General features: G+C 45.1%; 1 protein-coding gene and 1 long non-coding RNA gene across 2 annotated transcripts in view; one reads left to right on the top strand and one right to left on the bottom strand.

Moving 5' to 3' along the window:
* Nucleotides 1-1,201: 1,201 nt before the first annotated feature.
* LOC311531363 (sodium/glucose cotransporter 1-like) overlaps nt 1,202-17,955 on the top strand; it is a 54,255-nt gene continuing 37,501 nt past the window's right edge. Inside the window, exons 1-4 of the mRNA XM_084648661.1 lie at nt 1,202-1,323; nt 3,885-3,956; nt 14,754-14,858; nt 17,631-17,690. Coding sequence (XP_084504787.1) covers nt 1,237-1,323; nt 3,885-3,956; nt 14,754-14,858; nt 17,631-17,690 — 324 coding nt within the window. The 5' untranslated portion in view covers nt 1,202-1,236. The remainder of the gene's footprint in view (nt 1,324-3,884; nt 3,957-14,753; nt 14,859-17,630; nt 17,691-17,955) is intronic.
* LOC311531351 lies at nt 5,387-10,971 on the bottom strand. Its single transcript, XR_014714199.1, has 3 exons — nt 10,899-10,971; nt 7,782-7,830; nt 5,387-5,644 (listed from the first exon to the last, which is right to left on the bottom strand). It is a non-coding gene; the product is annotated as an uncharacterized lncRNA (long non-coding RNA).

Genomic DNA, 17,955 nt, shown 5'->3' on the forward strand with positions numbered 1-17,955 from the left:
TACAATGACTTTTTTTATACTGCTCTATATACTATACACTGAAATATAAGTACATTATTTATATTCCAGTTGATTTATTTTATAATTATATGGTAAAAACGAGAAAGTAAACACTTCTTCAGTATTACTGTGCTGTGATATTTTTGTATTTTTATGTCCGATTTTGTATACAAGTAGATTTTAAGTGAGATGAAACTTGTGGGTATACCAGAGAAATCAGACTCCTGAAAGGGGTATAGTAGTCTGGAAAGTTTGAGAGCCATTGTATTACATTAACACTGTTACCTTTATCAACCAAACTTGTAATTGCATGTAAAAAAATCAAGTTAATGTGATAGGATCTGTTTTCCATAAACCCATATTGATTAGCATTAATTATATTATCCACCTCTAATTCTTTATTAATTGAGTACCATATCAGTCACTCATTATCTTGCTAAGGATCGATGTCAGACTGACCGGCCTACAATTACTTGGGCCATCCAGTTTGCCCCTTTTAAATATTGGCACAGCTTTAGCTTTCTACCGGTCTTCTGGAACTTCCGCAGGGTTCTAAGGCTTTTCAAAATCAACATTAACGGTCCAGCAAGTTCCTTATCCAGTTCTTTATGGCTCAGACACATCTGTAAATATCTGGATGTAAGAGATCAAAGTGACTTCCTATTGTCTTGTTCCCAGAAATCCTGGGCTGTACCTCCATTATGTACTCTTGTTGGAATGAGGGATAGCATAGCAGGAGTGTCAGCTCAGAGAACCGTGGCATTTCCCTAACTGTCAGGTCACTCTTCCTTTGGTCTTGGTAAGCATCCTGTTCTTAAGGAAACAGTTCATTCCATGACCAGATTTACAGGAGCCACCACTACAGAAAAAGTATCCACAAAGAGTGAGGTACGTACACTGAGTATGTTATGTCCACGCCACTCCTTCTACAGCTCACTGCTTCCCAGACACCTGCTCTCAGGCTACAAGTGCACTGAGTACCTTCTGCAGTGGATGTGAACTGGGGACTTCCTTTGCCTATGAAAACTGCAACAGTTGTAATACAGGAGCAGGTTTTTGGTGGGAATCACAGCTCAAGAAAAAGCACCAGCTTCAACTTGCACCTCATAGGAAATAAGTGAATCTGAAGTTAAACATTAAACAAAACGTCGGGGAATAACGGGTTTATCATTATCTCAAGTCTGCAAACGGTGATCTAAGGATAGGAGAAGGAAGGGAACCGAAGAAGCAAGCAGGATGGACTCCTCCACAAAAATCAATAATGCTGCAGACATCTTGGTCATAGTCCTCTATTTCTTGGTAACCCTGGCAGTGGGAATGTGGGTACGTCTGGATTTTTCTTTCTTAATGAAAATATAGTTTATTGGATTCTAGGAAAATGGCTTCATAAATTAAAATGTATAAATTGCCTGCTGCTTTATTGGGGGTGTGGATTAAAAGGTGGCAGGATGGAGATTATGTTGGGAAGTACTGGGGAAGTAGGACCTGGTATGAGGCCTGGATTGGGGGTGAAGAAGATGAGATTGTGGTGGAGGGGAGCATAGATGTGGCTCGGAGTGAAGGTGGAGGAGGGATATCTGTACTGATAGGACTACAGGAGATGGCTGATGGATGGAGATCTGGATAATGGTGAAGTGCAGTTTTTAGCAGATTAGAGGTGGGGACCTGGTGAAGTACAGAGTGGGGGTGGAGGTGGGAATGGGATGGTAATGGTGGTGGATGGTTGGAGATGGGGTCCTGGAGCAGAGGCAACTGCAGTGGGAATTCATGATGGCGTAGGAATTGGAGTGAAGTGTGAGAGGTGGGATAAATGGGGATTGCAGTGAGGTTGATTGTGCTAGGAAGGTGGGGATGAGTACTGGACGAAGTTGCAAATGGTGGGAATTGGAATAGAGCTAAAGGTGGAAGAGAGGTGGTAATGGAGTGGCAGATGGGCATTACTGCAGGATGGATATGAAATGGATGAGAGCACAGACAAGGTCTGGACACAGGAGAATGACAACTTTCCATCAACAGGATTTCACTGAAGTTAGTCCATGGCAGGCTAATGCAGGATAGAGTCACACCCCAGGTGGCTGCAAACAAATTCTTAGTGTAGACAAGCCCTTAGAGAAAAACCAGTTCTTTCACACCTAATGGGTAAAGTAGGTCTAGATACTGAAACATTCAAAGGAAAAAGGGAGATAGTTTTTGTTGTGATGCTGCCCTAGTGGAAAACACTAGTGTGTCACTTGACTGAAGAGCTGAGATCCCTTTCAGGAACAGAGTCTGTGTATTCTATCTGAGGAGAGATCAGAGACTGTCCTTGGGGAAAATGCTGCTAGTCCCTTGAGGAAAGAGCCAGCAGTTAACCAGAATGAGTCAGGGAAACCTGCCCCTCGGTGACCGACCTGTGCACTCCCCTGAAATAACCCAGGAGTCCATGCCATAGAACAGAGCAGCAGCTGCAGACAAAATCTTCCACACTAGCAGCCTGTCAGACTTTTGAAAAGTGATTAACTTTTGAGGCCAATGAACTAGTTAAAGTTTGTTCAGCACTTAGAAGATGTGAAGTACCTGCACCTGTACCTCTGGCCGAGTGTATTGGAGGCCAAGGGTTGGATTGTACCAGAGAGGCTGTCCATTTATTTTCCGTCCCATAGAAGCAAAACACAATTGAGGGTCCATACCTTTCATGAGAGCACTGCTTCTTCCTAGTGCACCCTGAGGTGCAAGCAACCTCAGCTGAGCAGGGAAGAATGGGGAGGAGGCCCCCTCATCAGCCCATTCTAGCCAGCCAAGCTGTCCATTGACTCAGAAGGGTGCAGCATGCTCTCCTCTAAGGAGTGTTGTGGCAGAAACACTTCCATTGCATCTTGGGGAGGGAACCAGGCTTGTGCCTTAAAGGTACAATCTGACCTGAAGTGTGATTATTGTAATTTATTATTGACTGTAATTCTTTGTAACATAAACTCCTGGGGCAGAAGAGGGCTGGCAGGTGGCATTTCAGGCACTGGAGCATTGAAGTTTCTACTTGTTTTGAATAGTTGCTAAGAAGTTTAATGTTAAATGTGTCTTTCCACCAGTGTTGTCCTTTTCCATTAGACAAATATTGATTCAACTATTGTATGTAGTGAAACATGTCCCTGTTTGTTTATTTTCTTGCTTCTATATTAGGATCTGCGATCTGGCTCACTTTTGCTTACGCCCTCTCTGGGTCTGATCCCATTGTCTGCAAAGGATTTTGGATCAGGCCCTGTGAAATATGTGAAGGAAACTTCCTGTAAAGTCACTCCTGATAGATATATGAGAGTAAGGGAAATAATTCCTAACTGGCTACTCGGTGGAAGTAAAGAAAGGCTAACAAGTATGGGTACCTTGGCAATCCTATCAGAACAGGAAAGGTTAAATTGCCATGCAGTAGATTCCTGCAGGGAAACTCTGGAGCACTCTAGTATTGAGTAAGAAAGCTAGGTATGTCATCTCTAGTGCATGAACATAAAACTCGCTATATCGGCAGTTTTGAGGCCTGCTCACCTTCAGGAGTGCTCCCATGAGTGACAGTTTGCAGGCAAGGCCCTTGGTCAGTGATGCCTTTCTTGTGTTTTATTTTTATTGTATAGTTTGTTGTATTTAACATGTGCAGTGTTTAGATTTGGGTTTTGCAGGCTTTGTGTAATGAAAGTTGAAGCAATAAAGCTTGAAATGGTTAATTTATAGATTGATATAAGAATCATTTCTCAGTCATTGGTAGGTCATATTATTCCCTTCAAAATCTTTCTCCCCTGGCCCTTTCTGGGCATTATATTGGTTCCTCTTTCTCATTGATGCCCTGGTTATTTATGCCATCAGGCTATAGTTTGCCTTTTAGAGCTGAAAATTTTAACCAGTCATTCTTTTTCCAGGCCATGTTCTTGTCTAACCGAGGGACAGTGGGAGGATTCTTCCTGGCTGGACATAAAATGGTGTGGTGGCCGGTGAGTTTGTATTATTTGCTCTGTGTGTGTGTATGTGTGTTCATAAGTGTGCTTTTAGTCCACACGTAATGTTTGGCTGCACATCACTTTCACCATTTATTCAGTGTTTTGTACTTACTACCAGGGGTGGCAGGTTTGTATAAATTTTGGTGGTGCCCAGAATTCTGCCCCCCACCTGCCTAAGTCTCTGGGAGGGAGTTTGGGTGGGGGGAGGAGGTCTGGGGTGCAGGCCTTGGGCTGGGGCAGGGGACTGGGGTGCAGGACGGGTGAAAGGTTGGGCTGTGGGATGGAGTTTGGGTGCTGGGCTCAGGCTCTGGGGGTGCGGGGGAGGGTGAGGGGGGCAGGCCCTGGAAGGGAGTTTGGGTGCAGGCCCTGGAAGGGAATTTGGGTGCAGGCTCTGGGAGGGAATTTGGGGGCAGGAGGGGATGTGTGGGAAGGGGGTGGGGGTGCAGGCTCTGGGACAGAGTTTGGGTGCAGGCCCTGGGAGGGAGTTTGGGGGCAGGAGGGGATGTGTGGGAAGGGGGTGGGGGTGCAGGCTCTGGGACAGAGTTTGGGGGCAGGAGGGGATGTGTGGGAAGGGGGTGGGGGTGCAGGCTCTGGGACAGAGTTTGGGTGCTGTGTGCAGGCTAGGGCAGGGGCTGGGGGTGCAGGAGGGGATGAGGGGTGCAGGTGCTGGGACTGAGTTTGGGTGCAGGGTGGGGGTGCAGGCTCTGGAAGGGAGCTTGGGGACAGGAGGGGGTGCAGAGGGACAGGGTGCAGGTTCTGGGAAGGAGTTTGGGGCCAGAGGGGGACGGAGGGAGGGGGTGCAGGCTCTGGGAAGGGGTAGAGGGGTGCAGCGCTTACCTGGGGCTCCTAGGCAGGGAAGGTCAGGAGTCTCCATGTGCTGCTACCCCCAGGCACCGCCCCCACAGCTTCCCATTGGCTGCAGGGGTACTTGGGGCAGGGCACAGACCCACCCTGCCCAGGGGCTGCAGGGAGGGGCCGGCAGCCACATGGAGCGAGCAGGGAGGAAGTCGCTCAGCTCTGCTGCGCGGCCAGTATGAGTGGGGGCCTCGGGCTGTTTTAAATAGCCCGGGAGATGCATGGGGGGGACCCAGGAGCGGAAGGCAGGGCCGAGGGAGAGACCCGGCCCCAAACATTGCTGGAGCCAGGCCCCGGGCCAAGAATATTCCTGGTGCCCAGGCACCATGGGCCCATAGGACTCGCCGCCCATGCTTACTACCTTCTCTGGACCCTAATGTTTTTGGATGAGGGCCTGGCTCATGCGAGGTGATTGCTGTTAGGTACAAGGTAGAGAGAGGAATTGATTTGTAGGTGTGGTTTCTGTGGTGCTGCTGTATTGCCTTCATGTGGCTGCGTAATCTAGTCTTTTGCTGTAACATTGCAAGGCGAGAACCCTGGAATGTTCATAATAAATTACCGATAACAAATCAGAGTTTATATTTATAATAATAGTATCAAGCACTTACACAACACATTTCAGCTGTAGATCCAAAACCACTTTACCGAGGAGGTAAGTGTCATTCTCCCTGTTTTAAGATGGGGAAAGTGATTCACAGATGGGTGCAGTGACTTGCCTAAGGTCACCCAGCAGGCCGGTAGCAAGGGTTGAGACGAGAACCCAAGTCTCCTGAGTTAGTCGAATGCTCTCTCCATTAGGTCATCATCTCTCTATTGAATGAGACTTCCTGGCAAAGGAGAAATCTTTCTAGATAAATGTGGTTCTGTGACCGAATGCATCCCTGTATTCACACCCTACACACCACTGTAATAATCTTTGTACAAAATGTGCCTTGTGAGCCATCATTTGAAAACTAATAATTTGCTGGCCAATAATATCAAGATGAAATGTATGTAACAATGTTACATGTAAAGTTATGAACATAGGCTAAAATTATGGCTGAAGTGTGTTTACCAGACAAGTTTGGGGAGGGGGTAAACCTATTTCTCAAAGACAAGCCAATGCCTTTAGCCAGGTGTGATCAAAATTGATTTGCAATCAGCAGTCAAGTGGCCATCCTTTAGCAGAATTTTAACAAACAGGGAACCTCTTTCACCATGAGACTCCATGCCTCCATCTCCACAGCTTGAAGGAACTTTACTTCAGCAAAATGCATTTGAGGGTGACTGGACTATGAGGTGCAATGAGGTGCAAAACGCCCCAGGTACTCTCACTTTCTTTTCTCCCTATCTGTCTGTCTCTCTTTCACCCAAGAATACAGAGGAACCAGCCTTTGGACTTTGTGAGAGATCCTGACTTGAAAATTTGGTCAGCTATGTTGCTGGGAATGTGTGGTAAGGATTTTACCTGGAACCAAATCTAATTTAAGTGGGGGCATTAGAAAGCATTTTATGACTTTTTAATATCTTGTACTTGTGGTCACTTAAAACCTATCTCTTTGTAGTTAAATAAATGATATTTATTCTTTAATCAATACCAATCCAGTGTTGTGTTTAAACTGAATTGTTTGATAACTCCAATTAAAGTAGTAAACTGTTGTTCATTGACCCCTTATGGGGCAATGGACCTCTAATATGTGACTGTCCAGGAGAGGGCTAGGCACTGCAGAATGCATGTGTTCTTGGGAAAATTTGGGACTGGGAGTGTGTTGGGATTACCCCACAAGTAGTAACCAAGGCTGCGGGAATCTAGAGTGGGGCTCATGTGTAGCTGGAAGGCTGCAGCTATACAAAGACGCTTGGGGTGTTTGGCTGTTTGTGAGTGGCCAGGTTGGGAGCTACAGCAGCAAAGCATTGTGAGGCACCTAAGGTTGCAGAGCAGGTGGTGACACAAGCTCTCGCTAGTCTGGATTGCATCCCAGATAGTGATAGATGCATTCTCTGAGTGTCACTAATATGGTACTTTAGTGATCATCTTTGCAGTTCGCCCTGGAAGGAAAACTCCAGTGATTGGTTATAAATACCTACCCCTGATCCTGCAGTTGGACCCATGCGGCAGGACCTTTGCACTGGAGTGGGATTTGATACAGAGCTTTGTCCACCCGGATACAATTGCAGGATGGGGTCTTGGAGAACTAAATAAATATTTACTGACTGTAGGAATTTTCAGAACAGCTTTCAGAAATCCCTGCCACTTTTTCAGTGTCTCCATTCAGCGTTGCCTGAATTGGGGCAGGATTGGAATTGCCATTTTAACGTTAGAGCATTGTCTTTCCAAGCAGGAGGAGGATCTCGTGAGTAGATTAGGATTGAGAACATTCAGGTACTAATAGAAACCATTGGGAAATGGAGAATCTCAAAGTTATTTTAAGGCAAATTTGTTTTGTTTAATCAGTGGAGTGACGCTGCCTTGAAACTGGATAACAAACATAGAGGTCAATCAGGACCCCTGCCTGCCTGCCTGACTAAATGCACTAGGCCTGATTCTCTGCTGCTTTACACTTCGTATAGTTCTTTATACCTATGAATAGTGAGTGTAAAACACTATCACATTGTACAGGTGCAAATGATGGCACATGGTGCAAGGCAGTGGGGAATCCAGCCCAGTGTCTACAACACAAAAACACCATGGGTCAGACCCTCAGCCCTGGGTAAGCTGCTTTGCACCACTCTAAAGCCACAAAGGGGATTTAAAGCTTCCCTAAAGGGGCAGGCGGGAATTCCCCTGACACAGGGGAGTCCCCCAGAGACATAAAGCAATGTAGCCAGCTTTATATCGCCTAAGCCTCTTGTCCATGTAGGAGGCATATCAGAGGCCAGAGGGGATGATCTTGTATTGCCAGAATTGTCTCTAGGATCAATATTTGCTTGAAACCATCTTTGCCTCCTCCCTATGAGCTCCTTCACTTTGGAACGCACACATACCTCCTTGTGACCTAACAGGAAATCTCTTCCTCTCCACCCTTGGCAGCACCTGGTAAGATAAAAGCAAAAGACATGGCGAGCACTCAGATCCCTAGTTAAAGTAAACACTTATATTAACAATACTATTCTGGAGGGCTACTCTGAATGAAAGAATGTGAGATTCTGGAAAACCCTTTCCCTGGTTTTAGTCTGGGCCAGTCTCAGGCCTCCTAGTGCAAATAGATATGGCGGAAGAGGGGATAAAATATAAAAAGGCCAAAAAGAGTAGAAATACCAGCTTGGTGCTGTGCCAACTAATGCAATATTTAAAGTGTTAGAGAAATGCCTTTTCTGATTTTACTCTGGGGCAGTGCCATGTGTGATTATAACCTGGGAATGTTCCAGGGAAACCAGGGTGAGTTTCCCAAGTCTGTAGGTGGGGATGGTGCTTTATAAATGGACTTTTCCCATCATAGTATATTTGTTCCTTTTGACTTGGCTTATTGAGACTTGACTGCACAATTCATTGCTTTCTGCAATAGAGAATAAAAGAAAATATAACTCCAATAACCTGTTTTAGAAATTAAATTTCCATTGGATTAGTTTCATTCCTCAATTGTCGTGCTGTTCCCTGCTATACCAAGCAGCGGTGGGCATAAGCTGGGGATTGAGAAAAGAAAAGAGGTGGTGTGTTTTCCCTGTTCTTTGTTGAATGAAACTGAATGTTCCCTTTTTTTGCTAGTTGGAGGGGTGAGTAGTTCAGCCAGATAATTGGCGGCTGTGTATTGTTTTAGGGAAGTGTTTATCTGTTTCTGGACAAACAGAAATCTTGATATCTTCATTATGTGGCCAATCTCTCAGTATTGACCAGGCCCTGAAAATAAACACACACAATAATAAAAATGTCAGAGTCGGAACCTATTTCTGTTCTCTGTTTGTATTCAAGGGTGCTCTGATTCACACAGAAACATCCCAGCCTAATCTGTGCTTTTTAAGAAATAAATTTTAAAGGAACAGAAAAGCTGAAGAACATAAACTATCTGGGCATGAAAAGTTTAACAATAACTTGAAGAGTTTAGTGACTACTTAGTGGGAAATATTTGGAGACGTGTATGTGTGTTTCCCTTAAAACAGAAATTAAATCCAGCTCTCCCATTTCGGGTCAGTGATATATTAATTTATGGGCTGGACAGGCCAAGGCTTAGGGCAACAGTAAATGAGTAACACCCAGCAGTCAAAGAAGGGAAGAGAATTGGGATATGCAGATAATTTCACTTCAGTTTAATGCAGTCATGTTTCGTTGTTGCCCACTGAGTAGGTTTCTCTGATCATTGTGTGTGAAGGGATTATTTTATATACTAAAAGTTTTTCCTGTTTGTTAATTTAGCAGTTCTGTAGGCAGGTTATAGGAGGTGGGTAGTGGGGATAAATATTTTGCTTTCTGTCCCTAGAAGGAGTGGATTGAGGTAGAAACATTTTTAGTGGTAGGCCAGGGTGAAACCACCACTGTTTAAGGTAAAAAGACCAACCAAACATTCAACCAAAGTGAATCTTTGATAGAAAAGGAAAAGTGCAGTAAATCCAAGTTCTAATGACTCTGCCAACTCCTCTAATGGGACTAGTAGTGGGATGCCTTCCCAAGACTGTGGGCACGGGGTCTGGTGCCTGCATATTTGATGATGGGGAAGCTAAAGTATCAGGCTGGCTTGCTAAGCAACTAGCAGAGGCTGGGCTGCTTTCCAAGCCAACGCTTGCATATGAAGTCCCAGCAAGATGCCTAAAACATTGTTGGATATGCAAGGTTTGAGGAGGTAAGTAATTGCATAGCACCGAGCAGGGAAGGGGGTGGGGGATGGGGAAGAAGGGACACAGGTGATTCCACATTACAACATAGCCTGTGCTACTTGAGAAATCTATGTCCATCTCTGTTGGTTAAAGAATTGTGTGCCATTTTAAAACTACCTGATTAGATGATAATGCAAAATGTAGATCTTGCAGAGAACGTAGGGCAGCAGAATAGCAAACCTGTTTTCCTTTCTCAAGGTAGCTGAGTCTTGAGAGGTGCATGCAAAGGTTTTACAGAGGCGCTAAGCAATATGCAAGTTTGAGTGGTTAAGGGTGGGGAGAGCTGTGGATTTGCACAAATACACTTTTGTGTCCCAAAATAGTTAAGTAAAAAAAAAAAAATCCAGTGTCATTCCACAAGGGTAAAGTCCCTACGTAAAGAGGTGGATCAATGGCATAAATAGTGCACTGTAGGGGCTCGGGATTGTTTAAGTTACTTTGCTAGGCAAAGTGTAGGATTTCCAGGTTCCTTAGGAGGCCTGTGGGGCAGCAAGCACCAGGACTTCTGGGGAGCAAAAAGCCAATGAAAATAGTAAGGCGAATAGATTAATGAATAACGTGTCAAATATACAGTAACTTTCTTATAGCTTCAGCCTGACTGTGCTTTCCTGAATAGTGAGCCCCTGTCAACAATTGACCTGTCAGAGGATTTTAAAGTAACCTTCTCCTTCTCTCTCTTTCAACAGTGTCAAGATTCCTTCCCCACTCTGAGCTCTAGGGTACAGATGTGGGGACCTGCATGAAAACCCCCCTAAGCTTATCTTTACCAGCTTAGGTTAAAACTTCCCCAAGGTACAAACTATTTTACCTTTTGCCCTTGGACTTTATTGCTGCCACCACCAAGCATCTAATAAATATATAACGGGGAAAGAGCCTGGTTGGAAACGTCTCTTCCCCTCCCCCCCCCCGCCCACCAAATCCTCCCAAACCCTACACCCCCTTTCCTGGGGAAGGCTTGATAAATATCCTCACCGATTTGCATAGGTGAACACAGACCCAAACCCTTGGATCTTAAGAACAATGAAAAAGCAATCAGGTTCTTAAAAGAAGAATTTTAATTGAAGAAAATGTAAAAGAATCACCTCTGTAAAATCAGGATGGTAAATACCTTACAGGGTAATCAGATTCAAAACATAGAGAATCCCTCTAGGCAAAACCTTAAGTTACAAAAAGACACAAAAACAGGAATATACATTCCATCCAGGACAACTTATTTTATCAGCCATTTAAACAAAACAGAATCTAACGCATATCTAACTAGATTGCTTATTCGCCCTTTACAGGAGTTCTAACCTGCATTCCTGCTCTGGTCCGGGCAAAAACATCACACAGACAGAGAGAACCCTTTGTTTCTACTCGCCCCTCCAGCTTTGAAAGTATCTTGTCTTCTCATTGGTCATTTTGGTCAGGTGCCAGCGAGGTTATCTTTAGCTTCTTAACCCTTTACAGGTGAAAGGGTTTTTTCCTCTGGCCAGGAGGGATTTAAAAGTGATTAGCCTTCCCTTTATATTTATGACAAACAGTCTTTCTTTCCTTTTCGTCATCTTTCATCTCCTCTCTTCCATTATATCTTTCATTCATTCACTGAACAGTTGACCCCTTCCCTTTCAAACCCTCATGCCCACTTCTAGTGCCACTGTATCCTTTCCGAAACGCAGTCAGTGCTAACTGGTGGAGGGAGCTACTTTTTCCTTGAAATTCCCTCATCAGAGAAGCAGGCTCAGCAAGTGTACCCTCACGGCCCCACATCCTATGCACGCTCTGTGTCTGTCAGGTCTGTTCAGAGGAGAAGAAAACCCACCCCCTCCAACTTGTCATAATTCTAACAGCATGATCATAAGGGGAGATCATTAATGGCCAGCTCCCTGAAAATCATAATGCTGACCCTGTCATGAAGGGACAACCTTCCGGCATCATGGAGTTGCTTGGAAAATAGGCCAGAATCCTTTAGTTTCTGCAGCGATATATTACAGCACCCACATACTCTCATTGATGAGATTTAGTGTCCAACTCTGTCTGGGACAATCCAAAGTTTAAGGCCCAGTTTCTCTATCTTACGTCTATGATGTATCTAGAAGAAGGGTAAGGAATGGTGTCCCTAGCCTCTGTTTATCAGTGGGTGGAGATGGATGGCAGGAGAGACATCACTTGATCATTACCTGTTAGATGCCCCAGAAGGAGTGAACCTGGCATTGGCCACTGTCGGTAGACAGGATACTGGGCTGGATGGACTTTTGGTCTGACCCAGTATGGCTGCTCTTATATTCTAAGGCTGGGATTTGTCAAAGCAGCCTAAGGGCATTAAGATCCCATCCTGAAAAGTTAAGCAGAATGCCCTGGACATCTGCATTATGTAGATACTCTGGTTTAATTAAAACATAGTAACTGCCAAACATGTTGCCAGCCATCAGCTAACCTCTTCCACATAACTTTTTCTTGCTGCAAATTAATAAAGTATTGGCGCAAAACATGCAAATTTCTTTTCACAGTTCTGAATTAAAAAATCTGTCCCTATGTATATACGTGCAATTATGGAAAAAGATTTTGTTTTTAGATTGTATTTGTAACTAGTGTATGCTGATCTTATGATCCTCTTGTACAGAATCTTTCCCCTGTCAGAAAGACAAACAGAAGCAGAAAGTAATAGACCCATATGTTGGCATTCTTTTGTCCTGAAATTGGGAATAATGACTGTTGTGTTAATTGAAATGTTTTGCTAACTGCATTGTTTTTTGTTTGGTTTTGTATTTTTCTTTTAAAAATGTACACAGACAATACAATACGGCCATGGGTAAAGCTGGGAATGTTACTCTGTGGTGTTGTATTAATTTAGATCAGGGATCTCAAACTCGAATCACCACGAGGGCAACATTAGGACTACTACATTGGCCAGAGGGCCACATCACTGACACCCCCCTGGCCCCGCCCCCACTCCATCCCTTCCATGAGATTCCGCCCCCTCCCTGCCCCTATTCCAACCCCTTCCCCAAATCCCCACCCCTGACCCGCCTCCTCCCCTGAGCACAAGGCTCCCCGCTCCTTCCCCCTCCATCCTGGAAAGTGTTGCCAAACAGCTGTTTGGCAGCGGGAAGCACCTGGAGGTAGGCAGAGGAGCAGGGATGCGGCGCGCTGAGAGTGGGGGCTTGATGGGCTGCAGGAAATAACCCCGCAGTCCTCATGTGGGCCGCATGTTTGAGACCCCTGATATAGATGGAATATATGGGCCCAAAGAGTCAATGTGACCCTGAAACTGTCCATCTTTATACAGTTTACACAAGGTTTGGTATACAGAGACCTCAGGCTGCCTAGTACCCTAGCAAACACACCTTTAAACCTTTTTTTAACCTATTATTAAAGATATAGGAAAAAGAAGGAAAAACCTTAAAGCATTTGAAATATTAAGTAAGGCTCTCATTTTAAAAATATCCCTTATTCACTTTCCCTTCAGGTGGAGAGAGCTTTTAGAAAGAAACACCCTTTGTCTGACAGTCTCTTAGATGGCATTAAAGATGGTAATAACTGTCTTTTGGGGTGGGGAAAGAGGGGAAGTTAGCTGAGATGGGCTGGAATTGTTATTTAAAGTCCAGTCCCATTTCCTAGAAGACAAAACCAGACAAGCACCACCCAAAAATGGGAGAGGAAAGATTAGCAAAGATAGAAAATACAGTTTCACTGCAACCTTGCTGCTGGAAAAAAAGCCCAGCATGTCAGCCCTTTCGAGACCTGGCAAACTTGTCTTAGCATCAGGCTGTTTAGGGCATTGGTTTTAGCTGCCGCCTCTTGGTCAAAGGCTCATGGTGGTGTGCAGCAACAGTGACAGTGGTGAGCAGAGGCATCTCTCCCCCATCCCACGAGCCTGGGGGCAGGAGGTGAACCCACCTGAATACAGCCCTGGATGCTGGGATTTCACTGCCCTCAGATGACAAATGTGAGTGGGGTGCAGCGGAGGGAAAAGGGGAGTGGTTTGTTTGTTGGACTTTCACACTACAAGGTGGGAAACTGAGGCAAAAGTCTACTGCTCAAGATAATATGGGGCCAGTGCTTACTTTTTGTTAGCATACTTTTGAGTAATTGTTGCTGTGTTTTCCCAGATTAACGATGTATTTCATTTCGTCTTAATAAAGTTTTCTTTTGTTATACTCAGACTCAGTGTTTGCAAGTGGGGAAGTGTTACCTCCTAGAGGCTCCCAGGGGTCGGTAGTAAATTGTTTTCCAAGATTTCTGGATGGGGTCCCAAGCCAGTTTTGTAATGTTAAGAGGGACCTCTAGATATTTAACCTGTCCCTTGTTGCTGCTGCCACCACCCGGCAGAAGGGTTACATAGGTATGATCTCCCTTTTGTGAATCTCTGTCTTACTTTTAATCCAGCACTAACTTCTTTCTTTCCTTCCATCCGTATATAACAGCAGTTCCTGTTTCTCCCCATTACTCAGTCCGTGGGATCAATACAGGATGTTACAGGTTTTAGAGATACCAACATGCCTTGCATGCACATGTGTGTCACTCACATGTACTGCACCCTTGGGTCAGTAGCTGTATCTACCATAGCACCTCCCAGAGTCCCATTCAGTTAACCTATTTTCCCCTTGATGGTCAAGTGCAAAAAGGGTGTGTGTCCCACTGGAGATACAAGTCAGCTGTAAGGCTTGTGGATCTTTCGCCCAATGAGATATCTCATTTTCCTGAGAGGGGCATGAATCAGCCTCTTGTCCCTGAAGCAGATTAGATGTGTGACATCAGCCTTTTGTGCTAGCTGCCTGGACCTCTAGCCGAGATCACTGGCTGCTCATTCCGCAATGCATCACCCACATGTTCGTTGGAAATGCTCTCCAAAGAGCTGAAATTCTATATGGGCGTAGGCCACGCGCTCAGCTCAAGTGGAGGAGGGAGTATTAGCATTCACCAGTGTCCCCTCTGGCTGAGTTAATATGTGATGTCCTGCTCAGTCCTCCTTGCCTGTAGGGATGATGGCTGCAATGTTGGGTTTTAAGAGGAGAAATCAGGCACTCAGGTCCCATAGTGGTGGCAGACAGGAAATCTCAAAACACCAAATATGCACTTTTTAAAAAATCACAAATACAACTCTTGTTTTAGCCAGGGCCTGAGCCCAGGATCTATGACCCACATCTGTTGTCTCTCTCTTTCCAGATTGGTGCTTCTCTGTTTGCCAGTAACATTGGTAGTGGGCACTTTGTGGGCTTGGCAGGCACAGGAGCGGCTGCAGGAATCGCCATTGCAGGATTTGAATGGAACGTAAGTGGTACACATTTAAATAAAAATTGTAACCTCGGGGGTATCCAAAGAGATCAGGCGAGCCCACATTGTCTAAAACTCCAACTCACTTCAGTGTCGTCAGAGCCCTCGCCCAGCAGCACCTGCCTCCCCAAGGGCTGGCGACTGGCAGAACCACCCACCACAAGAACACTGTGTCGATTCCCATTCCTCAGCCTCTCTCACCACTCCCACCTGCAGCGCAGTCAATGGGAGAAGAAAAGGCCATTGCTATATTAGGAAACCAGTTTTCCACAGAGGTGTTTTTCTCTCTCTCTAAATATATTGGTGATTTCCTCCACTCTATCCTTGTCCTTTGGTTGCTTTTCAAATACTTATAAACAACATCTCCAGATATCGGGGGAAAGGACAGCTTTTCTGATCTCATCTGTATCATTTTTGCTGAGAATTTGCTTTGTAGAAGTGGGATTGGGGGAGAGGTGTATTTTGCTTTCCTCCAGGAAGTGAGGAATTTAGGGTTGCCTTCACCCCCTACGTGTCCTCTCATTCCCCTCTCACTAAGGGACAGCAGTGAAGGAGTGCAGAGGCTACCTCCTAATGCACCACCAGTGTGGGTCTGTGCTCAGTCTGCTGGGGCCAGACCCCTGTCCTATAACCAAACACCTCAATGGGTTAAAAGTACTATGACTACTGCTTGGAGCGTGGCAGAAGAACCGTAAAGGTTTGGGAAAGGATCTGGGGGAGAGAGCAGGACAAAAGGTAACGTGCTCCCTCTCCTCAGTCAGTAGTAGTCATGTAGTCCTCCATGGATTCAGCAACAAAGCTCATGTATGTGTGGCCGGGAGTTGGGGAACTCCCCTTTATGATGTATTTCCCCTTTCAGGTTAGCTGGTCTGAAGGTACAGTTTGCATCACATGTTACCACTGCCCTGAACAGCACTAGCTTCTCTACCATCAGTACTCATTGGAAGGAAATTGGGGACACAGTTACTAGGAGGTCAATTCCTGGCAGCAAGGAGTCTGGAGCAGGCTGCTGTTTACCTGGTGCTCCAGGAAGATCTGGACATGAGAGAACATGAATGAGCCAAGAGCCTTGAGATCTAGCTCTTTCCCTTAGATCCTCAGCCTCTGGAATAATAGTGGCCATGCCCCTGGCTGTTGCACTTCACAAAGGAGTTTATGCAACACAACAAAAGACCTTGGAGATTTGGGGTTTCCCTGTAATTGATTTGAATCATCAAAGGAAGCATATGGGCCTTAGGTTTTTTTAAAATAGAAGTGTGCTGGGTATAAAATGAGCCCCATATAGATTGCAACTTCTTTGTGTAAGGGGAAGGGAGTAGACGCTCGCTTAGAGAGATGCACACATTGGAATCAGTTAGTTTAAACTGTCACTTTTTATTATTTTCTGATGACGTAGAGGACAGTGATGTGCATGTGTGTACATGTACACAGAAGCTAGCTAGTTAGCTCATTACAATACAAACAACACAATGGAACTGATAAACATGCTAATATACATGGGAAAATGCTGCTTTGGGATCCATACTGATTGTGTTAGCAAGAGAGAGAACTGGACCTGATTCCGCTCTCACTTATACTGCCTCTGTGTCAGTGTAATTCCATTGATTTCAGTGGAGTTACTCTTGATGTACATGGGTGGAAGTGAGAGCAGCATGGTGCCCAATATGGCTGGCATGTCCTATGCTTGATCTATGAGCAGAACTTCAGAGAGGCAATAAAGAACTAGCGTGTGGATGAGAGATCTAGAGTGCAGTTCTGAGAGCAGAATTTAGCTCTATATTGGTTTTAATGTGCACAAGTCTGCACAAAACAAATCGCTAACATTTAAGTAAGAAATATTGATGTATGATCTACAATAAAATATCTGATGCTCAGAATATACAGTATGTAGTATCGCAGAGCTACCATACTTTACAGTGTATAGTCCCAAATATGAGAGTATTATATGTCTTATAATATATAAGGACACCTCTTAACTACTCCCACTGCAGAAGGCAGGTCAGTGGGCAAGTCTGGTGGGTGACATGGGCATGGAAGTAAGCTCTGCTGTCCAACACCTTGGAGTAGCAGAGCTAGTCACAAGTGAGACTTGTTCATAACACACTTGGATTTGTTAGTGGTTTCTTTCCTGTGTCGGTGGCTGCCTGGAGACTAGTAAAGGGTGCTGGGGTGGCATCCCTAGACTTTCTTCACATTTCCCAGTGGTAACAATGGTGAATCTGCCAACACAGAGAGGTTTCTGGGTGCTTCTGGTGTTTAAAACACCATGTTGCCTTGGCCTGCTCCGGGCAAGACTAATGAAACAGTGGTTTAAGCACCTGTGCCCAGGGTACACGAATGCTCTGGTGGTTGCTACTACTGGTGGAGCTGTAGTGGGATAGTGCAACAGAAGGACATTTTGAGACCAGTGTTAGACACACTACAAGTGAATTTCCCCATGGACAGACATGGGGAAATGCTGAAGCAACGTTCTCTTTGATACTTCAATAAGTCTGCTGCAGTGGGGGACTCTTCCTTGGGTGCTTCTATTGTACACCTGGGGTGAAATCCTAGTTCCATTCAAGTCAAAGACAAAACTCCCCTTGACTTCAATAAGGCTGGGACTTCACCCCTGGAGTTCCAACTGTAAAATGCCAGACAAGGAGAAAGAATGAGGCCAGGGGCGCCTGCACTGGTCACCGTTTTACTCTCTGCAGCTGGATACGTGGCCTTGGAAAGTGCTGGTGAAAGGACAAGAGGCTAATTCAGCTGTTCTTTCCTTGGTTACAGGCCCTGATAATTGTATTTGTTCTTGGCTGGTTGTTTGTACCCATCTACATCAGGGCTGGGGTAAGTACAAACACTAGGTTATGCCTTTTATTGTTCCCAGCTTTCATCTTTCTGTTTCAGCCTGCTGTGTTTGTGGGTCTAGCACTATCCCAAAACAATTGTCAGTGGGAGGAGAGACCTGATTGTGACAGGGACTCGACATAAGTTGTTTCTATGTATTTAAACAAGGTCTCTGTGTCTTTGAGATCCTGACATGAGGAGCATCTGACAGACTGTCTTTCTGTGCTTCTTGGAGGCCATCTGCATTTCTAGTGCACTTACCAGT

This window comes from Lepidochelys olivacea (genome assembly GCF_965140295.1).
Source record: "Lepidochelys olivacea isolate rLepOli2 genome assembly, chromosome: 15".
NCBI lineage: Eukaryota > Metazoa > Chordata > Testudines > Cheloniidae > Lepidochelys > Lepidochelys olivacea.